Source organism: Corvus brachyrhynchos, unplaced genomic scaffold (genome assembly GCF_000691975.1).
Source record: "Corvus brachyrhynchos isolate BGI_N302 unplaced genomic scaffold, ASM69197v1 scaffold101, whole genome shotgun sequence".
Lineage (NCBI taxonomy): Eukaryota > Metazoa > Chordata > Aves > Passeriformes > Corvidae > Corvus > Corvus brachyrhynchos.
Window position 1 is genome coordinate 4,979,663 of NW_008237239.1, and position 23,059 is coordinate 5,002,721.

General features: G+C 37.3%; 1 protein-coding gene across 1 annotated transcript in view; it reads left to right on the top strand.

Moving 5' to 3' along the window:
• Window positions 1–6: 6 nt before the first annotated feature.
• Window positions 7–23,059, top strand: part of CAMSAP2 (calmodulin regulated spectrin associated protein family member 2) — an 80,341-nt gene continuing 57,288 nt past the window's right edge. Inside the window, 2 exon segments of the mRNA XM_008630220.2 lie at window positions 7–410; window positions 12,876–13,135. Of these exon segments, the coding sequence (XP_008628442.1) occupies window positions 272–410; window positions 12,876–13,135 (399 nt within the window). The 5' untranslated portion in view covers window positions 7–271.

The window sequence follows — 23,059 nt, forward strand, 5'->3', positions numbered from 1 at the left end:
GCCGGGGGCATTTTTTCGGAGGCGGAGGGACGGCGGCGTGCGTGAATTGAGACAAAGAGCGAGGAGGAGGAGGAAGAAGAAGAGGACACTCGGGCTCGGCTACATTCCTGTGCAGAGAAAGGCGGGAGGCGGTGTTAGCCCTTTACGGACAGCTGGGTCCGGCGCTGCCCTCAGCTGCTGTCGGCGTATTTACAGCCGGCTCTCCCGGCCGGGGGAGGAGGACGGAGAAACAACCATGTAAGTTCTGAATTGCAGGGGGTCCTGTGAGAAGATGGGGGATGCCGCAGACGCCAAGGAGATGAGGAAGACTTTCATTGTTCCTGCCATCAAACCCTTTGACCATTATGATTTCTCCCGAGCGAAAATCGCCTGTAATCTGGCCTGGCTGGTGGCCAAAGCCTTTGGGACAGGTAGGTGGCGTCTCCTTCTTCTCTTTCTTTGATGCTGGTTCCTGCTTGGTTGCTTCGCTACTGAGGACGTGGGAGCCATTCCCTGGGGGGGGGGGGGGGGGGGGGGGGGGGAGAGATGTGTGGGAAATGCTTTTGGTCTGTTCCCTTATCCTTAAGATCCCTTAACCCTTGTAGGTATTTTTGTTTTTCTTTTGTTTTTCCTTAATTACACTTAGTCTTTTTGGAGTAGTCCCACTGTTTCTATCAGCAAGTAAATTTTGTGTAGTGGCGATAATATAATTTTATTTGAGTGAACCGATCTCTCTAAAGGGTGTTTTATTTATTACTCGGGTCACACTTCTACCATGCGAAAAAAACCCAACAATCCGCGTTTGTCTGTCATCTTGAAATGTTTCCTGATATTGCTTAGGAGCTGAATTGGGGACTAGCAATGGAAATGGGTGCGTGCTCTTAGTTTTGACATGTGTGACAGTAGCCTGTAGCCGTTTGAATGGTTTAGCAATAAGAAGGGTTTCAGGAAAAAGAGCATTTAATGCCAGGATTTGGCCTGCACAATACAGAAGGCTCTCCTTGTCTGTAAGTGTAAATGGAATCGATTTGTAATGCCTCCAAAAGGCATCATGGCTCTGCCGTTGAAAACCTTGGACCTTGAGGAATACTAGACCTATTATTCTGTGCCTGAAACATTATTGGGCCTTGAGGAATACCAGACTTGCAGAGGTCTTCTGAGGGAGGCGTTTTGAAAATTTACCAAGCTGAGGGGTTTTTTTGTTTGTTTTTGTTTGTTTGTTTGTTTGGGTGGTGGTTTGTTTTTTTTTTTTTTAGTTTTTTGGGGGGGAGGTGGGGTTGTTTGCTTATTGTTTGTGGTTTTTGGTTTCAGTATAGCTGTAGTTTAGTAATAATTTAATTTTCTGTGGATTAAAAAGAATGTGGTATTTTGAAAGGTGAGGTACATATCAAAAATCATTACTTTTGCCTCTGTTTTTTGTAAAATAACAGGAAAAGGTTCCTCCTTATGGAATTTTGCACCTCTTACATTTAGGGGCAGGGTGCTATTATGTATTTAGCCAGGGTTAAAGGCATGTCTTTATGATGCTTCTGGGAATTCATGATATTTGACATGATGCTTCCAAAAAGCCACTTTTAAATCTAGTGCTTGAATCTAGTGAAATTTCAGTGAGTGCATCACTTCAAAAAGAAAGAAAATATCAGAATACTGTTTCCATATAAAGATTTGTTGATAAACTCTACTTACTTCTCTTTGTGAAACCTGGACAAGTAATATTTTGATATATGCCTTTATTAGCTATGCAGATATGAAAGGTAAAATCGTAGAGAAAATTCTTGGAAGTATTTAATTCAACATTTTCAGAGATCATTATATTTTTAGGTAGCTTGGTTCTATAGGATCTACTAATGGGATTCTGAGTGTACAATGCTTGTGCTATTATATAACCCAGACTTCTAACCTGAAAACTTTTTTCTACTGGAGTTTGACAGATTCTCAACCTATGGTTGAAATGTCTTGGTTTATATTGGTTGAGTTTCTATTGGATGTGTAAAGCCACTTGCAGGGTACTTTTCTGCTACTTTCTATAGAAAGTGTGATCCAAAACAAATTCCTTTGCTCTTTCTCTTCATTACTGGGTCTGTTCTGAGATGCTCGAATGAAACATGATTAGAGGGGATAATTGGTCCATCTGCTCTCTAAACACTGCAAGTAATGTAACAGTAGGAAGAGAGGTAAGCACACACATTTGTAGTGTTTCTGGTCCCAGTTCTTCCACTAGGTTAATATAACTAGAAACTTCAAAGAAGAGTTTGTGGCTGAAGTAGGGACAAACGGTATACAGGAGTTGCATGTCTGCAGTACAAATGCTTCCTTTATACTTGGAGTGAAACAGAAGAACTGACCTTCACCTTTTCCAAGAAGGAAGGAAGTTTGGGTTTGTTAAATTATTTTAGTTCTGGGGAATAGATCACAGCCTCAGTCATGTCTTCTAACTATTGCTATATACATTTTTACAGAGGAAATACAAACGATGATAGTGTGTTTATGGATGCCACATCTTATTTCTTTTTTTATCCTTCAAGTATTGGAGTTCCCTAACTGTGCAGGGGAAGGGAAGGGTTTTTCCCTACCGTCTATGAAACAAAGTAATGCAGTTCACTTTGATTAGTGACAAGCATAGGTTGTTACAATCATGTATCCATTAAAGAAATATAAATCTTTATGTATCAAAGGGGTACATCTTTCAGTGGACGGCTTTCACAGTCTTAAAAGCATGTTTCAATACAACCAGAGTTGTGGATACAGCTTGGCTACATGTTGTGAATTTGCTCTTACAAAAAGACTTCGAAATAGGTACTGTTCATTAACACTAGTAATGGCTTTTGGTGTTTCATTGATACCTATGTACAAAAACCAAGAGACAAATTGTTGCTGTTGTCCTTGGTGAAACTGCAAGTATAGAGTTTGGCCAGAATAGAGGCAGGTCAAAAGAAGTTGTCTTATTAGTGAGGTGTCATATGAGAGTAAGAATGTATTAGCAGTCATATTGAAGGCATCTCGTATGAAGAATTGTTTAAGAAATACTGATTGAAGAAGGAATTCATATCTAAGTGTTGAGGGTGTGTAGGATTTTGTGCCTTGGTGTTTTGCTGTGAGACAATATATCAGTGTTAGGACGTGTCAGATTAAATGTTTTGTAATAACCAAATTGTTTCAGTGACACAACTTGCAGTAACTGAAAGGGGGAAAATTAACAAGTGTGAAGTATAAAAGGGGGAATGTTTGACCTTAGACATTAAATCTGCAAATACTTAATTTCAGCCCTGTCTCCCAATGCTGGCAGTTAACCATTTCAGTATAGAAAAATTTCTTCCCAGAGAACTGGATGAACTGTATAGACAGTCTAGCCTTCAACTTCAAAGTATAATGGGACTTACTTCATAGGAATAAGTTGAAAAATGACTTGATGTTGTGGTACTCTGTGTCCTTTTTATTTCTAAAGCAACAGAAGTGGATTTCATTATTTTGGAATGTGAAGGTTTTGCCTTCTCAGTCTGCTATAGTAATAGAAAGTGTCCCTGAAAAATTTGTTATCCATCTGCCATCCTAAAGACAGACTGAGCTAAATATACATCATTCCTGACAGTTGTTTGTTTAGCCTGTTTTTAAACAATCTCTAATTATAGAGATCCCACAGTATGTCTGCTAGTCAGTTTGGACCTTATTTATCTTTAGATGTTTAAACAAAATCTTGATGTCTTTTGCTACATTGTTAAGCCATTACTTACCCTTTTCCTGGTGCTTGTGAGAATGGTGGGCACCTTACCTTTTTATAACACCTTTCATATAATAAAAGCAATGTCTGTAATATTATTTAGACAAAACAGACTTCTATTTCTTTTTTGTAAGTCAAACCTTTTTGCTCTCTGTGCTTATTAAGGGTTGGTTTGGGGGGTTTTTTTGTTGGTTTTTCTTGTAGTTTTTTCCTGTGGTTGGTTTGCATGAGCTCTGTACTTAAATCTAGATCTAATGGTCCAGCTAAACCACTACCAGTACAAGGTAAATTTAAAAAATTACTTCATATTTCCAACCTATAATACTCTGATTTGTTCATTAAAATATGATGTTTGCCATTTCTGCATCAGCCTAGAATTGTTGACTCATGCAGTCCGTGATTCACTGTAGCTCCGTATCTTTCTCTGCAGAACTGCTGCCTACTCAGTTGTTCCCAACTTGTAATTGTACTGTTATAGGTTCCAGCTTTGCAGCTATACTTACATAACTGCATCCTATTTTCAAGCCACTTCTTCCACTTATTGAAATTATCTTGAATTATAATTTTGTCCTCCAAAGTGCTTTCAATCCTTTTGTACCTTGGAATCACTTCTCTACAACCTTGTCTAGTGTGACTAAAGATATGAGTTCTTGAACCTGGAAGTACATGGAAGGCAATGTTCTTCCCATTTGGTAGGGGATATCTGAGTACTCTTGGAAAATGGTTTTTCGCACAGCTTTTCATCCAATTTTTAGTTACTAAGTTAAGAATATCTCTGTGCATGATTCTCAGAAAATAATGTGAACAGTTCTAAAGTCAGGTTAAATCTGTTGCTGCTTTACTATCCATACAACATATTATTCTGCTACAGTAATACATTTCACTGGCTAGTATGAGATTTTTTTTTTTTTGGACAGGCATAAATGAAAAGCTAAATAGAAGCTGCACAAGCCTGAGCAATTGTCCTAAACATTGTTGTGTTTTCTGAAGTGAAAATAAAATAGTCCACATACTTTTTAACATTAAATGTATCCTTTATAGGCGTTTGAAGCAATGGGTTACAAATGGCATAATTTGCAACTAAATATTACCCAAGAAACTTAAAAATAGCTTTTTCCTGATGATTAATGTTTTCAGAATTCATGTGTGGCTACTTACTGCTCTTTGCACATGTTGCCAGTAGAACCATGAAGGGAGGAAATGAGTGCTGTGTATCTGACAGAAACAAGTTGTAGCTAAATACTCTCATCTGTTATGTTGGGTGTTGCAGGCCAGAACATGTTTTAATCTTTTTCTGGCAGACCTAATTTCTTCACTTTTATTCAGTCTGGCAGTAGCAAAACCTTGTAGAAGAGTTTGGAGTCCAGAAACGAATGTTTGAGATTCTTGTGAGAAAATTTTTTTTATAGATTCCATCAGCTCTCTAAAATAGTTGCTGACAAATTGATACTTCAGTCAGTCCTACTAAAATCAGTGCATTAGACAAATCATCTACTGAGATGTTTTACTTGGAAAGTGTTGTATCACTCCTTTCTGTAGAACACACTTGTAACACAGTTTGACTGTAGGTCACTTTTTTTAAAGTAAATACGTAAAATTGTATGAGCTTTTGGATCTGTTGGGTTTAGCAGAGTCCTCTGAAGTTGTGGACTGTGCATGTACAAATGTGCAGGAAGGTGATCAGGAAGGTGACAGTTGCAGGATTGGCAGTACATGATGGACCTCCTTTGGGGTATAGAATCTGTTCTTTCAGTGACTCTGCCATTGAGCCTGTTTGGAGCCTTTTTGCCTTTACAGCTGTAAGTGCTTGTCTGCAGAATGTAATAGATCTAACAAAGACACTGTAGCCAAATGCTCACCAATTTCAGGTGATGAGGTGAAATATATTTCTTCTCCCTATACCTGGTTTCTCTTCGTATTTTTTGACCACCATTGCAATTACTACTGCAGATATAGTTTAAAATTTTCCTCTTCACCCTATGATTTAGGGTAATCTGTTGGGTTACTTTAGTGACTCCGTGTTTAAAGGCGGCTCACTCAAACTTGAAGGCTATTTGTATACTATTGATCAGGAATGTATCACTTTTTCAATATGAGATCTTACGTAATTTCTATTCTACAGCTAGCTGGTGGATTTTAATGAGCACAACTGGATACAATTCCACTCCTGAAATTAGTAACTTTTAACTACTTGCTCTGCTAATTGAGAGCTCTGAATGATTGTTTTGGTGATCATTCTGGAAAATGAGGATAGAAGTGAAAAACTCTCAAGACTTCATAAGAAAAGTAGAGTGAGTTCTTCCTCCTCCCCCTTCTTTTTTATTTTGAACAATTGGACAATACATTATTACTGGATTAGGTGGTAGTAATAAACATTTCTGCTGCAGAGTTGAAATGTAGTGTTTGAAATCTATTTGCCAAATGTAAGATTTGTATAGTTCTAACTGTTTCCAATATGTTTTCTTTTATTCAGTTAAAAGCAGTCTTACACTAAGCGAACCTGTAAGCCAGACACCGAAGAAGATGTGTCCATTCACTTCTATCTACTTATGACTGGCAAAAAGTTTTCCTTGGCTTAATAAAGCCTAATAATAGTTCAAGAAATGTTCATCTTAAAATTTCTGAAAGAGTTTTTTCCATACTCCATAGGCTATTTAAATCATAACTTGTCTATAATAGTCATCACGGTGCTAGCTGGGTGAGATAGGATTATAATTATACTATTATCTTTACATTTCTCATAACTTGCCTCTCCCAAAAATAAGTTCTGAAGGCGTTTATGTTAATGAAAATTGATCCCCTTATTGCCAGGGTTAATTCTAAGTCATTATTTTGTTTATTAAAACCTGAATCAATACACAGGTTTTAGTAAATCAGATGCTAATCCTCCCATTTTAATAAGAAATGCCAGTACCAGATACATTTTGTAGGTTTTGTGAGGAGCACTTCCTGTTGTGCTACTGAAGACAGAATATTGGATGGGATAGACAAATAGTGTGACAATTAATAGAGCATTTCTTACGTGATTTCTGTGTTCAAAGAATAACTAAAGACTGTTTAGGCTATGAAAGTAGAGTCTCTGCATGTTTTTTCCTTAAAAGGTTTGGGGCTTGTTTGGTTGGTTTGTTTGTTTTTGGTGTTTTTGTTTGTTTTGGTTTGGGGTTTTTTTGGTTTTTTGTTTCTTTTTTTGAATGAGGAATCCCTTTTAAGTGCAGAACAGCTGTTGAAGCAGTGGATAATGGTCTATTTTTGTGGAATCTAGAGGCAGGAGGGGAGGATCTGTTTATTCTGTGATGTAAGTTCTGATGTATTTCTGTGAAGGTAAATTCAAGAATCTCTCAAGTTCAGCTTGGCAAGGTGGACAAAGTTAAGAATGGTTGTACTGAAATTGAGCGTGCTGTAAATTTATAGAGGTTGGCCTTTCAGATACTTGTCTCTAGACAGAAGTACACCTACACCCTGCTAGCCAAGAACAATGGAAGTGGCAGACTGATTAAACAAACCAAAAAGTAAAAATGATTTTGTAATTTCTACTCTCTCATTTTGTTTTCCACTTCCTGATTAAAAATCTTGTTTCTTGATGGTGTCTCCAAAATAAAATAGTAAACTGAAATGTCTCTGTTCTATTGAGTCCAATACAAAAATTCATCAGAAGCTAAATAATATAATTCTTTCTTCTCTGACCTGTTTTCAATTCTCGGACTCCTGACTTCTGTGCAGGCTCTGCTGTCTTGTGCCCAGATTGTAAATGTGCCACCAGAATCCTTGTTGGCAAGTGGGAGTCTGAATGAGGTAACAGCACGGTTACTTCATGGCAAAAGCATACTTTTGCTGACCTGCAGAAAACTGTCAAGTCCATTAAGATTTGACATATATTCATCTACTAGTTTGGACTAGAAAGTGGTTAAAGGTATTAGAATTTTCATTAAATAATTCTGTTTTAAACCTCAGTCTTCTGCAAATAATTTTTTCTTCTTAATGTCTTTGTGCATTGATGTCAGTAAGCTCTAGAGAGGAAGTTTTCTAGGCTGAGACTTAATGTGGCCTTGTGGCTCCCATCTTTTAATTAGAAAGCCCATGGTAAAATATTTTAACTTGTTTATATTATCCTCAGGAATTAAAAAAACCCAAAACAAACAAACAACATGGAGACCATGTTGACAAAGACTTCTAAGCTTTTGGACATTCTTAAGGCAAACATTCATAAATCTGAAATCATTCCCTGATACAAACTTGAAAAACTCAATAGGTGTGTAAAGGATTGTATTCATCTGTGTAGAAGCATGGAAACTTTACCAAAGAAGCAATTTGTTTTTAAAGAAAGTTTAGACTTTTCACACTAATACAAGTAATTTTTTCCAAAGGAGGAATTCATACTGTCTTCCAAGGAGTAATTCTTACTTATCTGAGCAGAGAGGGTTTTTTATAAAGCAACTTTTAAAAGTAAATTCAGTAGTGGTATGCATGAATTATTTTTAGACCATTCCTTCCCTTTAAAATGGTCTGTTTAAATGGAAAATTAAGTTGCATTTCTCTCTCACAGTGGGGAGTGTTCTGGTTTTGTCTGGAATAGAGTTAATTTTCTTCCTGGTAGCTGATGCAGTGCTGTGTTTTGGCTTCAGTGTGAGAGCACTGTTGATAACACACTGGTGTTTCAGTTGTTTCTTCAGTGGTGCTTTCTCTAAGTCAAGGACTTCTCAGAGCCTTGTGCCAGCGAGGAGGTGCAGGAAGAGTTGTGGGGGAGCATGGCCAGGACAGCTGAGCTGAGCTGGCCACAGGGATGTTGCAAACCATGGCTGTTGTGCTCAGGATGAACTGGGGGAGTTGGCTGGGAGGGGCTGATTGCTGCTTGGGAATGGGCTCTCTCTCTTTTTCCCTTTCATTGTTATTATTGTTATAATAATTTTACTTTGTTTCAATTATTAAACTGTTTTTATCTCAGCCTGCAGGATTTACCTTTTTCCAGCTCTCTTCCCTATCCTCCCATCCCACCAGGGAGAAGGGGGGTAAAGAGCAAGAAGCTGGGCCACTTAGTTGGGGCTGGGGTTAAAGCACAACAGGGAGTAATAATAATCCTGTGTTTGCTTTAAAGCTTTGAATAAGCCCTTTAATTCTTAAATTTTTTTTTCTTCTCTAAAAAGAGCATCTGCAGGACTCTTGATTCCTTGATTATTTATGAAAAATTACCTGAAGATATGTTGATTACTTTCTTGAAGTTAGCCTGATTGTTAAATTTGAGTTACAGTTTTGGGCTAATGTGGTATTATACTTTTTTGTTCCTTTCTCTGTGTGTTGAACTTGCCCATTAGCTTCATTTATTCTCTTCATAGTACAATATTCACAAAATTCAAAATGTCAGAATTATTTCCAAAATTAAAATTTGTGGTCCTGTTCACAGTTCTAGGAAAAAAATAGGGTGGTCATCTAGTTTAGTCTCCTTCTCCAGGAAGAGGCAGCCTCAAAGTTAGAAGAGGTTTCTCAGGGCCTTGTCCACAGTTTTGAAAGTCCCTGTGGATGGTTTCACAGCTGGGTCCCCAGGCAACCTGTACCTATACTCTGGTGGTCTCTCTTGAAAAACTTTTTCCTTGCATCAGCCTGTGACCACTGCCTTTTGTCCAAGTCCACGTTTCCAAAACCTGTTGGTGCTGGAAGAGTGCAGGTAGATCTTCCACCTTCTCTCCAGCACTGCACCCACTATCCCGGTCTCACCTGCATTTTATGTGTCCAGCAGGATACCCCTCTAACGTAATTACCACGGATTTCAAGGTCAGATGGTACTTTATGGCAATATGTGCAACAAGGTATTTCTTTTAACACGGGTCATTTACCTCAGAGTTTAATCTGAAAGATTCCTCTTGTCAGCTGGGCAAAGGAATGACTGGTAAAATGCACATATCGGGGATTAGTGTTAAGATTCTTCTCTACTGAACAGAGCCTGTTTAACAATCTCTAGTCCTGACAGAATTGGTAATAAAGGCTTTTGACCCTACTGATTGTTCTGATAATCTCCTGAAAACTGGATGTAGCCTTGAAATAATTCCCTGCCACAAGACTCCAGAGGCAGCACATGCCAATTCTGGAAGGACTTCTACTCTGAGATAGAGTTTTCTCTGTCTGTTACCTATCTCTGTGGGGGTTTTTTGTTTTCTTTTTTAAACTCCAGCATGAGAACACAGTTTGAATCTTCTATCAAGACCTATTCTGGTATCAAACAGTTCAATATATGTTATGGAGTGGGGGAAATTCCCGTGTTTCTGCCTGTGCAGAGGGAACTCTGGCAGGAATTTTTGTAAAGAATTCTAATCTTGTTGCACCAGAGATTCCTTGTTTGTATGCTTTCACACTTTTTATACATTCAGAATATGTCTGCAGCCACAGATTTTCTTCCTAGCCCTCTGTATTCTATTTTTTTAATACATTTCTTTTCTGGTTATATTTTTACAAAGACCAATGAGGTTTTTTTCCAGATTTATTTTTGTGTACACCAATGAAGTAAAAGAAATGGCATACATGTCATTTTGTCTTTTTCTGTATTTTCAGAAGCGGAACTAAGCTTTATAAATAATTCTATTTGCCTTTGCTAGTCATAATGTCGATTTTTTTTTTTTTTTTCTGTATTGAGTTTTTAATTACTAAATCCCAGCAGTGGATGTCATTCTTTCATGATAAATGCATTTATTGCATCTTGTCACTTTAGGATGTGCTTCAGTGATACAGAAGACAAGAAATAACAGGCATTGAGTTGGTTATTTACTGTCTTGAGATTTCTCTTCTGGCTCAAATTTTCAGACTTGAAATCTGTCATTGTCTTCAGTGAATCTGAACCACAGAGTATGTGACTTCTGTTTATGTGTAGCTTAAGTACTCCTGCCTCAAGAGTTTGTTTTTTTTTCCTATGGGAATGAGGCTTTTTTAGATCTTGTAAGAAATTAAAAATGGCTTTATCGGTTCCTCCCTGTTTCCTCCCATCCCCATTTAAATTCTCATCTGGTTCAAAACATTGGTGTGTGGATTTTGGTTTGGGTTTTTATTTGGTTGGTTGGGTTGGGTTTTTGTTGTGGGGTTTTTTTCTGTTTTTTCAAAAGCAAAATCTGCTGCGTGAGCATTGTGAGATACTTACAAAAAATGTTTTCTAATCCTCTCTGTCTTGAAGAAATAGCATAAAGATGCTTTAAGAGTTGGCATTTGGAGTTGCAGAGGATAAAGTCCTGATGAGAATTGAGCTCCTGATACTGAAGTGGAAATGGATCATTAGGGACTTCAGAAATAACAAGCCTAATGTTTAAATAGACAATGTGTGGACAAAGAGGGAAAAGAAAGAAGGTCAGGTAGACTTGAGATAGATGAAAACGATACCTGGGGAAGCAGGTATCTAGCAGCTCTGAGATCCTCAGTTAGAAATGCCTTTTGTTGGACTGGATGACTCTAGATCCTGTAGTTAGTTGTTAGAATTTGGGAAGTGGAAGAGAAGATGGAAATGTCATTTCCTGACACTGGGAGATATTTTTGTTAGTGGTTTTAATATCATCTTGTAAAAAAGTAGGCCTGTTAGACATTAGATTTGTGTTTTAAAGGGCAGAGTAGTTGTGCTGAGGGTATATTTTGATCTGTATTCTAAAGCAGAGCTGTCAGTTTTCTTGCCAAATGTAGGCTCATGGTTTAAGCAAATTACAAACTATACCTCTCTTTCACTTGATACTCTGAATTGGGAAAAGAATCAGCAATAGCTTACCCTTTCCTACTATCCTTCTGGCATTTAAGGAATGTGTTAATATTTCTTTCACTTTTTGCACTCTATAAAGCATATCTTCTTTCACAACTAGAAGGCAGCTGGCACCTTCCAAAGCCCATCATGGAAGCACATGAACTGCAATAGAATATGTATGAGGAAGAAGATGATCTGTCATTATCTTGTGATGGCATGTTCTGTTCTTTCTCTCTCTTCTCCTGCTCCACCCTTACTGGGCTGTTTACTCCAGACTGATTCAAACCTTGTCTGTTTAGCCATTTATCCAGCTGAAGGCAAAGGGAATAGGAACTTAGAGTTGCATCACTGCTTTCCTACGCACTTATCTTTTCTTCTAGCAATTAAACAGGCTTTTTCCATTTGGACTTGGGAAAAGAATCACATGCTCTTTATCCCATAAATGTTGTTGGCTTAACTAATTTTACAACAATAGAGAATGAAATTCTTCCAGCAGGAAAATGGAGCATCTTGCAGTGTGTACGCCTGAAAATCTGAAAGTTATTTTCCACTTGACTTGTGATCTAATTTAATTTGATCTAGTACTATATTTAATTCATTTTTAATTATTACTTTTGTGGTAGACAATTATAAATATAGTCTGCCTGTATTGTGTTATGTACAGTATTTGAAAAAACTGTTGGATTGTCCTGGAATGCAAATTTTGGAGTTAAAATCTCAGCATAAATTTGACAAAATCTTGCGTAGCTTTCTGTGGGTGCTAAGCCAGCTCACTGAAAAAGGAGGAAAACCACAATTTTAAGGGAAGTCAGTAACACAACTAGGCCAATAAGAACTCAGTATTTTTTCAGAAAGAAACTGATAATATTTTTTCTTCCTTCTCCATTCTTCTAATTTCAGTTAAAAGCCCATATATTTATGCTTAACTGCTGGATTGTCATCATTCTGTGATGCATGACCTTTGAAATAGACAGTATAATAATCAAAATGCTCCTGCATACATGGAAACTAGAAGGCTGCTTTTTGTCTTGAATTATTCTGTGCTGAAACATAATGTTTCAGTTCCATTTTGTTATTGTAATAGAGTCCAGAGTTTAAAAGGGTGTTGCTCTGCCTTTATATGTCTGACCTATATAATGTTATGCCAAAGGAAATGAGAATGTTTGGGCATGTATTTGGAGAAGCCAAGAAATTTTAATGTAATGATGCTGTGAAACCACAGGTTGGTCTGTTGTAGCCTTTGCAGTGTGAGACACTTGGAATTTTTCTGAAGTTTCTATTTATAGTTCAAATATTACCATTGTATTAAATTTTTCCCAGTACTTTATAATATCATTGCTGGTGGAGACTTTGGCCTCCCCTTGATTATGCTTTCTTGAACATAATTTTGAGTTCATATATAGTTTTTAAAAAATCCCCTAATACTCCAACTGTCCTTTCTGATACTGACTTGTGCTTTTTTTTATTTTGTAGAAAATGTTCCAGAAGAACTACGAGAACCATTTTACACAGACCAGTATGACCAAGAGCACATTAAACCACCTGTTGTTAACTTGCTGCTGTCTGCCGAGCTCTACTGTCGTGCTGGGAGCCTTATTCTCAAGAGTGATGCTGCAAAACCACTTCTAGGTCATGATGCTGTTATACAAGCCCTGGCACAAAAAGGCCTTTATGTCACTGACCAAGAGAAGTTGGTGACTGAACGAGATCTTCACAAAAAACCAATTCAGATGGTGAGTGTTCAGAACTTGTGTGTTACATCTCTTCTCTCTGTGTAGTCCCAATACCTACAGATGTGTCTTTAAAAATGCATCATTATGTTGAAGTATTTTTGTCAAGAGTTCAATAGGATTCATTACTGGGAAGTTTATAATTGTTTTGGTTGGTTTTTTTTTTTCTTCTCATTAGCTGTCACTGCAGGTGTATTTCTTCTGTATTAATGCTAGAACACACCTATCTTCCTGCTTAGTTCAAATGCTACATTTTTAAATATAGCAGTGACAATATGATCACTTTGATTTCAGTTTTACAGCACTGACTGTGAGTGAATATGTCTGTGTTAGAAAAGTTTGTAAACATTTTTCTTGGGCAGAAATCTTTGCTTAAACCTTGAATAAAAAAAGGCTTTGGTGGTAGGCAATTTAACCTAATAACATTGAATAGTCACCTGTTGCACATTAAGTCAATGTAAAACATGCAACAATGGTATTTTTTCATGGATACTTTTAATAATATGTCTTTGCTTTATACAACTGCTAATTAAAACATTAGTTCAACTGAGGAATGATTCTATTAGTAAGCTCTTAAGTAATGGCTTTTCTTCTTTGTTTGGGGCTGTGTTATAAAAAATTAACTGTAAAAAGGATGTCTACATATGTTTGTTTAGCAAATGGCAGTATGATAGAATAAGATGCTAATATGTTTAAAGTGAAATATTTTTAAAGTTCACCTTTTTATGTTTATATTTAATACTTAATTTAGAGAATAAATGAAGTGAACGAAGTATTTGTGGGCAGTGACCTGTAGCTGCTGCCAGAATGAAGGTGTGTGGGAATTAATATAGCTATGGTGATTGTAGAGGTCTTTTCCAATCTAAATAATTCTATGTTTCTAAGTGATGCAAAATTTGCAGGACACATGCAATATTTGTGGGTGGTTTAGGAGTGTTCTTAATGTTCACAGAAGTCAAAGTATTTAACAAACAAACTTCCTGTTTATGTTTTTACAGAACTTCATTCTGTTCTTGCCTCTGAAGGAAAATAAGGTTACTCACTTGCATTTATGAGCCTCTGGTTTCCCCATTTGATTCTTTTAATTTGATCTCTGTCTAGAGTAGTTGTAAGAGTCATCTCTTTCCAGAGTTGTCAGTTGAAAAAAAAAAAAAGTGTCAGTATTCCCTAGTTTGGTTTGCTGATCTTTGTTTTAGTAATAAAATGCATTTCAATATTAATTTATTTCCCCCATGCTTGTGGGGCTGTTTGTGTGTTTCTTTGCTGTGTTGTTTAGGCATAGTCAGCAGGTAGTTATTGACACATGAACATCATAACAGTTGATAGCCCCAGGTTCCTGCTGTGCCCAGGGCGCTGGTCCCCACTCCAGTACCAGTAACAGATGGGTGCACTGTTGCTGTTGTCAGTTGACAGGTAGCTGGGCTGTGACAAGGACAGAGAACGCAACTGGCTTGGGCAGAAACACAGCCTTGTCCTAAACAACTGCTAGCAAAAAAGTGGCTGTGAAACTGTAGACTCAGTACTAACATCCTGAGCCCAAGAGTTTTACTTGGTCAAACCATGCTCTCATTCCTACGCAAGTTCATAGCAGCAGCATTATATTTTAATTGGAAAGCCTCAACCCTTTTCCTTATTGTACTATTAGTAAAGTTGGCAGAGAGCTTCAAATCTGGCTGTTGCAGTAGTGACAGTCTTTTCTCTTGATGTCTTCCAGTACCTTTTCCTATTATTCCATATGTCACAGTTTCTAAAAGTCTTACAAATTTAAATGTATATCCTGTTTTAGAGCATGGAATAATTTTTCTTTTTCAATTATGTAGAACAGAAGTTTTCCCATGTAATTAACACATATGTTCCTCTAGTAGACCAGATTGTGTTAAACCCATGTAAAATGTAATTTTGAGCAATTTAATAGTGTGGTTGTCTTTCCCTTTGCTAGCCTGTCTTCCCCAGGAATAGGAGAAAGATGTTGGTGTTTGTTAGAGGATATTTCTTGTTATCTTCTCAGATGTGTTGTACTTTCCCTAGATGAAAAGGGGCAAGTTATATTATAAAATGGAATTATGGAAAGAGGTTTGAGTATGGAATGTTTTAATTTTACACGTGTATTATAACGTGTAGCTGTGGCCAACAGACTTGGAATTCCTTGGACTGGATGTTTGTACAGTGACATCTGTGGGGATTAATTGTTGGCTTACTTCACATGTGACTATTTAGTAAAGCAGGCATTTTGGTCTTCTCTCTTTCTTAGGTTGAACTTTTCTGGGAGGCACCTTACATACTTAAGTTCTTGAAAAGTCTAGCAAATGGATGTGCTGCTTTGTGCTGGAGTCAGGATAGACAGCACTTTGCTTGTTTAGTCATGACTGGCTTGGCTGCATTAGTATCTGAGAGGCTGCCAATGCTATGTTCGTGTATTTCTCTGTGTGTGTACATACATAGGTGTAGGGGAGCAAAAGAACCAAATACCATGTTATTTCTCTTCTGGTTGAAATTTATTTGGTCTTAGCTCTGCTATACTAGACTTCAGACAGTGCAGAAATAGTCTAGAGCTTGGAATTGAAAGTGTTGAACCAAGAACCAGAGTATTTTTCTCCTGGAAATTATACTTCTGTACAAAAGGAATTATCTGATATTTAAGAAGTTTATGGAAGCTAAGTTTAAAAAATTTTGCAAAGATATTTATGTCAGTTGGCAAGTTCCAATGCATAAAAAAACCCCAAATCTGTCTTCAGCAGGCACTCCCATATGGAAATGTGAGATTTTGACCTGCTATAGAAATCAGAAATAGCTGAAGAATTCAGCACAGTTCTGATAATGATGCAATAGTTTTCTAATGCTTTCAGCTATAATATGCATAGATCACTGTTCAAGTCAAGCTTAAATTTATTTTTCCACGCTGATTTATTTTTTTAAATTTTGTATTTCCTTCATAACCCAAACTGACTTAAGCCTTCAAATGTGAGATACAAGAGAGGAAGGCAATTTGGATTTTTTCATATTTTTACTCATATAAGCATTGGATCTCTTTGTTTTAAAAACATATATATTTCTTCGTACAGGATAAGTCAGAGGAGGCTTTTCTAAAACTTTCTCCATTATAACAAGAATTTTATATTAACTGAATAATTTATTTTCCATGCCAAATCAGTTTACAAGAATTCTGATATTTAATCAGGCTGATCACTTGGTATTCATATGGTCGCTTTCAATTTGCTTCAAGTGCAGGGAAGAATAAACAGATTCAGAGAGGAATTAAGAAATGCTTTCCTTCTCTCAAGTCCCTGCAATGCACTTCTACCATGTGGGGAAAGGAATAAAAAATCGGCATCTCAGTTCACTTTGCAGGGAAACTGATACTGCATAACTACCCCAGCAGTGGACTTCTGTCCCTAATGTGACAGGGCCAAAACTACCCGATTTTCTGGCTTGAGGGGTAATAATGTCAAATCTTGAATATCTGTTTAAAACCAATGTTGTTAGGGTCTGGAGAGATACAGTAATGTTACAGACTTTTACCAAATTTTCACCAGAAAAATCTATTTTCTAAGCTTATTATTGTATATTGATAGAACGTTCTCAGCTGACTACAAAAAACAGTCATTAACTTGCAAGGCATTTTAAGATATTTAGTTCTTAAATAAAATTTAGTGACTAGATAAAGGTTAGGGAATACCCTGTGTATAAATACTATATCCAAGAAAATATGCCATACAAATATTTTATATATTTTCAGAGTGGAAAAGTATAAAAGCCATGCTAAGCATAATATAATCAAAAAGGATAACTTTTGTTAAAAAGTTGAAGTCTCAGTTCAGAAAAAGTGTTGCAAGAAAGTAAACCAGCTGAGCAGCTACTTTAAACTTGCACCCATGTATAATTACTGTCATTAATCAAGTAACACCTAAATCCTTCATAAAATTCTACAATTTTCAGCCAAGATGGAAAGGGAATGAGAGGCTCCTGCAAAACCCCAGCAATAAGTCCATAATAGCTGGTAGGAATAAAAATTGCTATTTTCCTAATTCTGAGACATTTTTTGTGTGCATGGGGTTTAAATATAAAAAGTAATGTGCTGTCATCTAAGTTGTTTGTCCATTTAGCTGTAAATTACCTTCTTCCTTGAAGATGTCTATTGTGATGAAGTCTGGCAATAATTTTGCTGTAGCAGTTTATGAATCTGGACTACAACTGAGGTACAATTAGGTGTGCCTGTATTAGCTAGTTAGTAGTCATCAGAAGTGCAGGTTTGAGGCAAATATCTGTGTTTCTTCCAGTTACTGCTCTTGTGGTTTGCAATGTGGCAGCATCTCAGGGAGCACAAATGCAGTTTTTTTGAGCACGTAACCTGGAAGCTGGGCTCTAGGATCATACCAACGGTAGCCCACTTGCCATGGGGTACTCATTTCCCAGGACTAGAGAAGAGCTGACTGAAGTGAATACCCTGAAGAGGGAGTAGAGGCGAGTCCGGGGACCTTTGCACCAGTTTTGCTTTTCTGTTGTGCAGAACTAATTGTGAAATTAATCACAGCTGGCAAAACTCCTGTGGAAGGCTGGAGGACAGGGGGATTGATAGTGCTAGGTGTGTATGTACCCACAGTCAGAACCTGGCTCTCCTTCTGGGTAAGATAACAGACAGTAAGTGATTAACTCATCCTGCAGTCCAGACTTTTGGTCTCCCTGGCAGACTGCATTCATTGGAAATGACAGTGCCTTTCATCAGCAGTGTGTTTCTCCTTGAGGAAGGGCTGCAGCAGCTCACCTGGTTACTTGCAGCTACATGCTACAGCCCCTGTACTTCCAGGCTGTACAGCTCCTTTAACTCTGGAAAGCGATACAACGTGTACTAAGCAGTTCACAGAACAAAGAAGTAAGACGTGGTTTCTGCCCTGAAGAATTTTTTTTTCTGGTTTTAGGCATGATGCAACAGGTTTCCATTCCATGCTATTGTAAATTAGTTGTTAGATGAAGACACATAAAAAGAATTTGCAGTTACTTGACTTGAGCCCATAGATACCATAATTTGTTAGTTAAAGCACCAGATTCTAACTGCCTTGTGATATATAATCATCTTTGATAGTAGTATGTTTCACAGAAGATTAAAATAATGTAATAAGCAAATATAGCGGTGAAACAGAAGTTCAGTGAGTCTGATATGCTGTGTAGAACCAGTCTACTGTGGGTTTGGGCTGGGATAATGTAATCTTTAGAGGTTCCATATTTTTTGTTCCGTTTCTAGTCTCTTCACATACATTCCCTGTAAGGTTCTCATTTGCTTGAAAACAGGGATCCAGTATTTTTGCTGGACTTACCGTGTCAAATATACCATCCCACTTCAGTTATCACTGCACAAACACCTGTTTGCTGCAGTAATGTTGTACCAGGCTCCCTCACACACAAGATGCCAGTTCACAGTTGGGCCATGGTAACTGCTACAGCTCTCCACAGAGTTCATTCTGCACTTACCATTTTAACTTAGAACTTAATGTCCTATTAGCTTTTTTTTCAAGCAATTTTTGCTGACTCATAGCCTGGGTATTTTGTTTTGCTTGTATTTAATTATGTTTTTCTTGTATGTAGAAAATGCTTTTTTTCCTGTGTCATGTAAATAGAAGCAGTGTCTTGGGATGTTTTTTACAGTATGTTTGTCTAGCATTCAGTGAGTGCAAAACATACAGGTTATCAGTGAGTTATAGTGGGGTTTGTTGTACTTCTGTATATCCATATCAGAAATTTGTGGAAGACTGAGATAACCACAAAGGCCTCTGCAACATCCTTTGGGTTTCATGGAATGCTGTTTGCTCAACTTGTGCACCAAATGTGGCAACTAATGTGGAAGGTAGCAAAGCTCCTGACACCAAGTTGTGTCTATAAAGAATACAAAGGAGGGAGGCTTTCCTGGTCCTTTCCAGCAACTCTAATGCTAAAAACCCTAAGGCTTTCTATGATTTCTCTGCTTTAATTTTAGTTGGGTTTTCTGTTGGTTTTTTTTTTTTATTCCAGCATCCTTAATTTCAATACAAAAATCTATGTAGTGTTTCGGTCTTAGGGTTCCAGCACTGTAGTTGGCATTTCAAACTTGTATTACTGAGAATTCTTGCCTAGAAGGTAGCTAAATCTGATTGTTCTTTCTAACAATTCTTGTAGGGTTGATTTCAGTTATACAGAGCTATTGAATAAACAATGATGCTTGAATTGCCTTGAAAGTACCTTCTCAGAACTGCCATAAAATCCTCAATGGATACAGATGTATATAGAGCTGGCCTTACATTGGCCTTTGCCAGCTGAATGTAGGAAATGTTTACAAATAGCAGCACATTTTCTCATGCTTATTCTAATGTAAAATTGTGGTAACTACATTTAATCTTTTACTAAAATGAGGAGAGAATATTGCAATACGTCTTCCAACTGACATACACGATCTACTAAATCAAACTGCTGCTTTTGGAATAATGACAGGAAATTAAATGCACCTCAAGAGAAGGTAGTACCTCCCAAAGTCAAGTCTCATGCCTCTTGTGAGAAAATAATGAAATGCATTATTATTGTCTGTTGTTTATCTTGTTCATTTCCTTGCAAAATAGTTGTTGTTCTTCTGCCTTGAACAAACTCAAGTTTTGAATCAAAGAGCTTCTGATTGTGTTCTTAGCTATTATTTCATCTTGTGCTGCTTTTTCCCTGGGGGGGGGGGGGGAGAGAAGTGGGGAGGGAGAGGTGGAGAAACAGGGGGTGATGGTGGTGACCCCAAAGCAGCCACCTGAGAACAGACCAAAATCCACTCCTGAAGAACAAAAGGAAAACTAGTTAAAAGGAAGAACAAATTTTGAAAGAAATATGTCATAAATTAAGTCCATAAAGAATGCCAGATACCACGTAGAAAATGCTTTCTAAAAAGGTCAGGAAATATTTTCATTAACCTTGAAAGAAAGACTATTTTATTAAGCACAGTTTAAGAACATTTTCTTCCTCTTTCAATAGCACTGTTATATGTAGTGTAGTTCAGCTTTTGGCTGTTGGTTTGCGGCTGTGAACTTTCTTTCTATCTTTAAATATGTGGAAAGGTTTATTTAAATAAATGTTTAGGTTACTTCTACTGGGTTAAGTATATTTTGGAGCACAGTAACTGAGCTATTAGGAAAAGATGTATCTGTGAATTGTTTTACAGACTACTTAGAAGGAATTTCTTCATCAGTTTGTTTGAATTATGGTAAGGAAGAGAAATCTTTCTTAATACCCTTGTACTGGATAGCAGAAAGCTAAAAATCTTACATGGTTGTAGCAGGGAGTGACTTGAAGAGCACTGCTTTCTTCCTATTATGGAAAATAGTGAGCAGCTTTTACCAGGAGGTATGGGTCTGTCATGTAAACATAAGGAGAGCTTCACTACCAGCTCTGTGTAGTACATACACACAGCAACAAGGGGACAAAACCACACTGACTGTTGAAGGAATACAGTTTGTACTCCCCAAAATGCAGCAGCTGCTCTGGTCTAGTACAAAAGAACATTTTGAATCTGCATTTGTTAATCTGCACACATAATCCTGGCAATCTGCCTGCCTTTATCAGCAGCGAACACACTCTGTCATCACAGTAGATGTATCACAACAAAATCTTTGTTCTTACAAACTCTATGGAATTTAACATTACGAGATTTTCTTTTCCTAAGGTTGAATGAGCAAAATATCTTAAGGTCTCCATAGTATATGTTCTTGTGTGACAGTTAGGGAAATGCTGTAAACAGCAGTGTATGCCCATTGTTTATAGGAACTGGTAGGTTTTCTCTGAACTGGTAGGTTTATATGAACTAGTAAGAAGTTGTATTACCTTGCAGACATGCATCTCCAAATCAGCCAAAGCAAAATCCGGTAGAATTTGTGCTATGTAAATAAACCAGGACTTATATGAAAAGATTATCTGGTACCTTTTTGAATATTTTAAGTTATAAATTGACTATAATAGTGCTCTGTAGCAAATTAACTATCTAGTATAAATGTAAATGATGTTCAGTTTTCCCTCATGTCTCAGAAGATCATGACGAAGGATATCTCCCAGTATATTCCTTTGCCTTCCCAAACCATGAATCTAAGACCAGTGGAAAAATTAGTAAAGGGTATGTCAGAAAGAAATCCTGCAGCTTAATGATTTTAGAATAATGGATAAAGTTACATTTAGCACAATTTATATAATCATCTAGCAGTAGCCAGAGATCCAAATCAGTCAGCTGTCAAGACTGATGACATCCCTCTAAAGCTGAAATGGCAAGAGCTTTTATAAGATCTAAGTTGGGTGTTTGGAATACAATTTAGAAGACACAGCAGTCAGTATTTATGACATAACTATATAGAATGTGAAGTGTGTATTGAAATTCTTTTAACTGTTTTGATAAAGAAGTGGCAGGTTAAAAATATTCTGGCCTTTAAAAGAAGAAAATTACAAGAAAAGCAAAGAGAATATGTAGATATTGGGTAAGCATGTAATAGGTTATCAGATTAATTTTACGTGATGCAATTGTTAAATACATATAGTATGTAATAGGAAATCTTATTATATAGGGACATGTTTCTTAAATGTGAAACTGAGGTACTGGTTACATTATTAAAGGATACTGCAATTTACTTCAATATATGAGTAAGTGGTATTTAAGCAACAAACAACTGCAGTAGGTGCCAATTAAGTGCTGTTGAAAGATAGATGACATTCTCTCTTTATTTGTCAACAACATTTGTTCAAAGGTGTAGTTACAGAAGTTGTACCACCTCACCCTCTTTTTACTGATGCTGACCTGCAAATTATAAATTAATTCCCGGGGTTCTGGGCTAGGGGGGGGGCTTTATTTTGCCACATCAGCTGTCAGAAGAACCCTACCATCAGAAAGAAATTTAAGGAAAAGGAGACTTTCTAAAATCTACTCCGTAGTATCAGCTCCTTGATTTCTCCTGTGTCTGTGTGAACATGAGCAGTTTATTCCCTTCCTTTTTGTAGCAGCTCTTTTATGTGGGGGCAGGTAACGCCTCTTGGGCACTTTGTTTCACACACCTTTTCTTCATTCCAAATGCCCTCCATTTGGTGGCTGTCTTTCTTTACAGGCTGTGCTGGAAACTGGACCCAGGATTCCACCTGACCTTGTCAAGGCTTGTAGGACACATGGCTTGTGGTGTGTTTTTTGGGAGCTAGAACCTGCAAGGTGACACATGTGTATGTCAGCTTCCTCTCCTGCAGTGACATTCATTGCATGCTCCCTTCAGGTGTTGACAATCTCTAACCTCAGATCGTGCCTTCTGACCAGCGATTTACTGATGTGTTCTCTACTCTGGTGCAGAAGGTTAATACAGACTTTTTTCTGACTCTCTTTTCCATCATATTAAGATTAATTTGGAACTGATTATACCATATGTTGCTAAAACATGCTTTGGTGGAAAATACCCTGCACTTTATTTCCCTTCTTAAGGGCATTCTGTGAGGTAATAAACATTTGTAAAAGCTTCCTGTTCTATGACACAGAAAGAATTGTGGAAATCCCACTGGTATGTTTCTGGGGCATTGTTTTGCCAAGGCAGCCAATTCACTTTGAAGCATGGACTGGAAAAAAAAAAGTTAGGGTGAATTACAGGACTATGCCAGGTTACATCCTAATACATAAAAGAGAAACAATGAAATGGACAGAGTGGTGATGGAAAGAAAATTCAGTTCACAATTACGAAGGTTTTACTTTTTTGTTTGTTTCTTTTCCTTACCCCTCTTCTTAACTTCCTGGCTCCCAAAAGCAAAACCAAACCATCTAATGATAGTTAGAAGATCACTGTAAAGACAGCTGTGTGTATGTGAGGTTAAAAAAAGATTATAATGTCGTGACTGCCCATTGATTGTAAATTAGTGTAGTTCAGTATATCATTTTGTCAGGGAAGTCTCAACTTCTGTGTTGCTAAA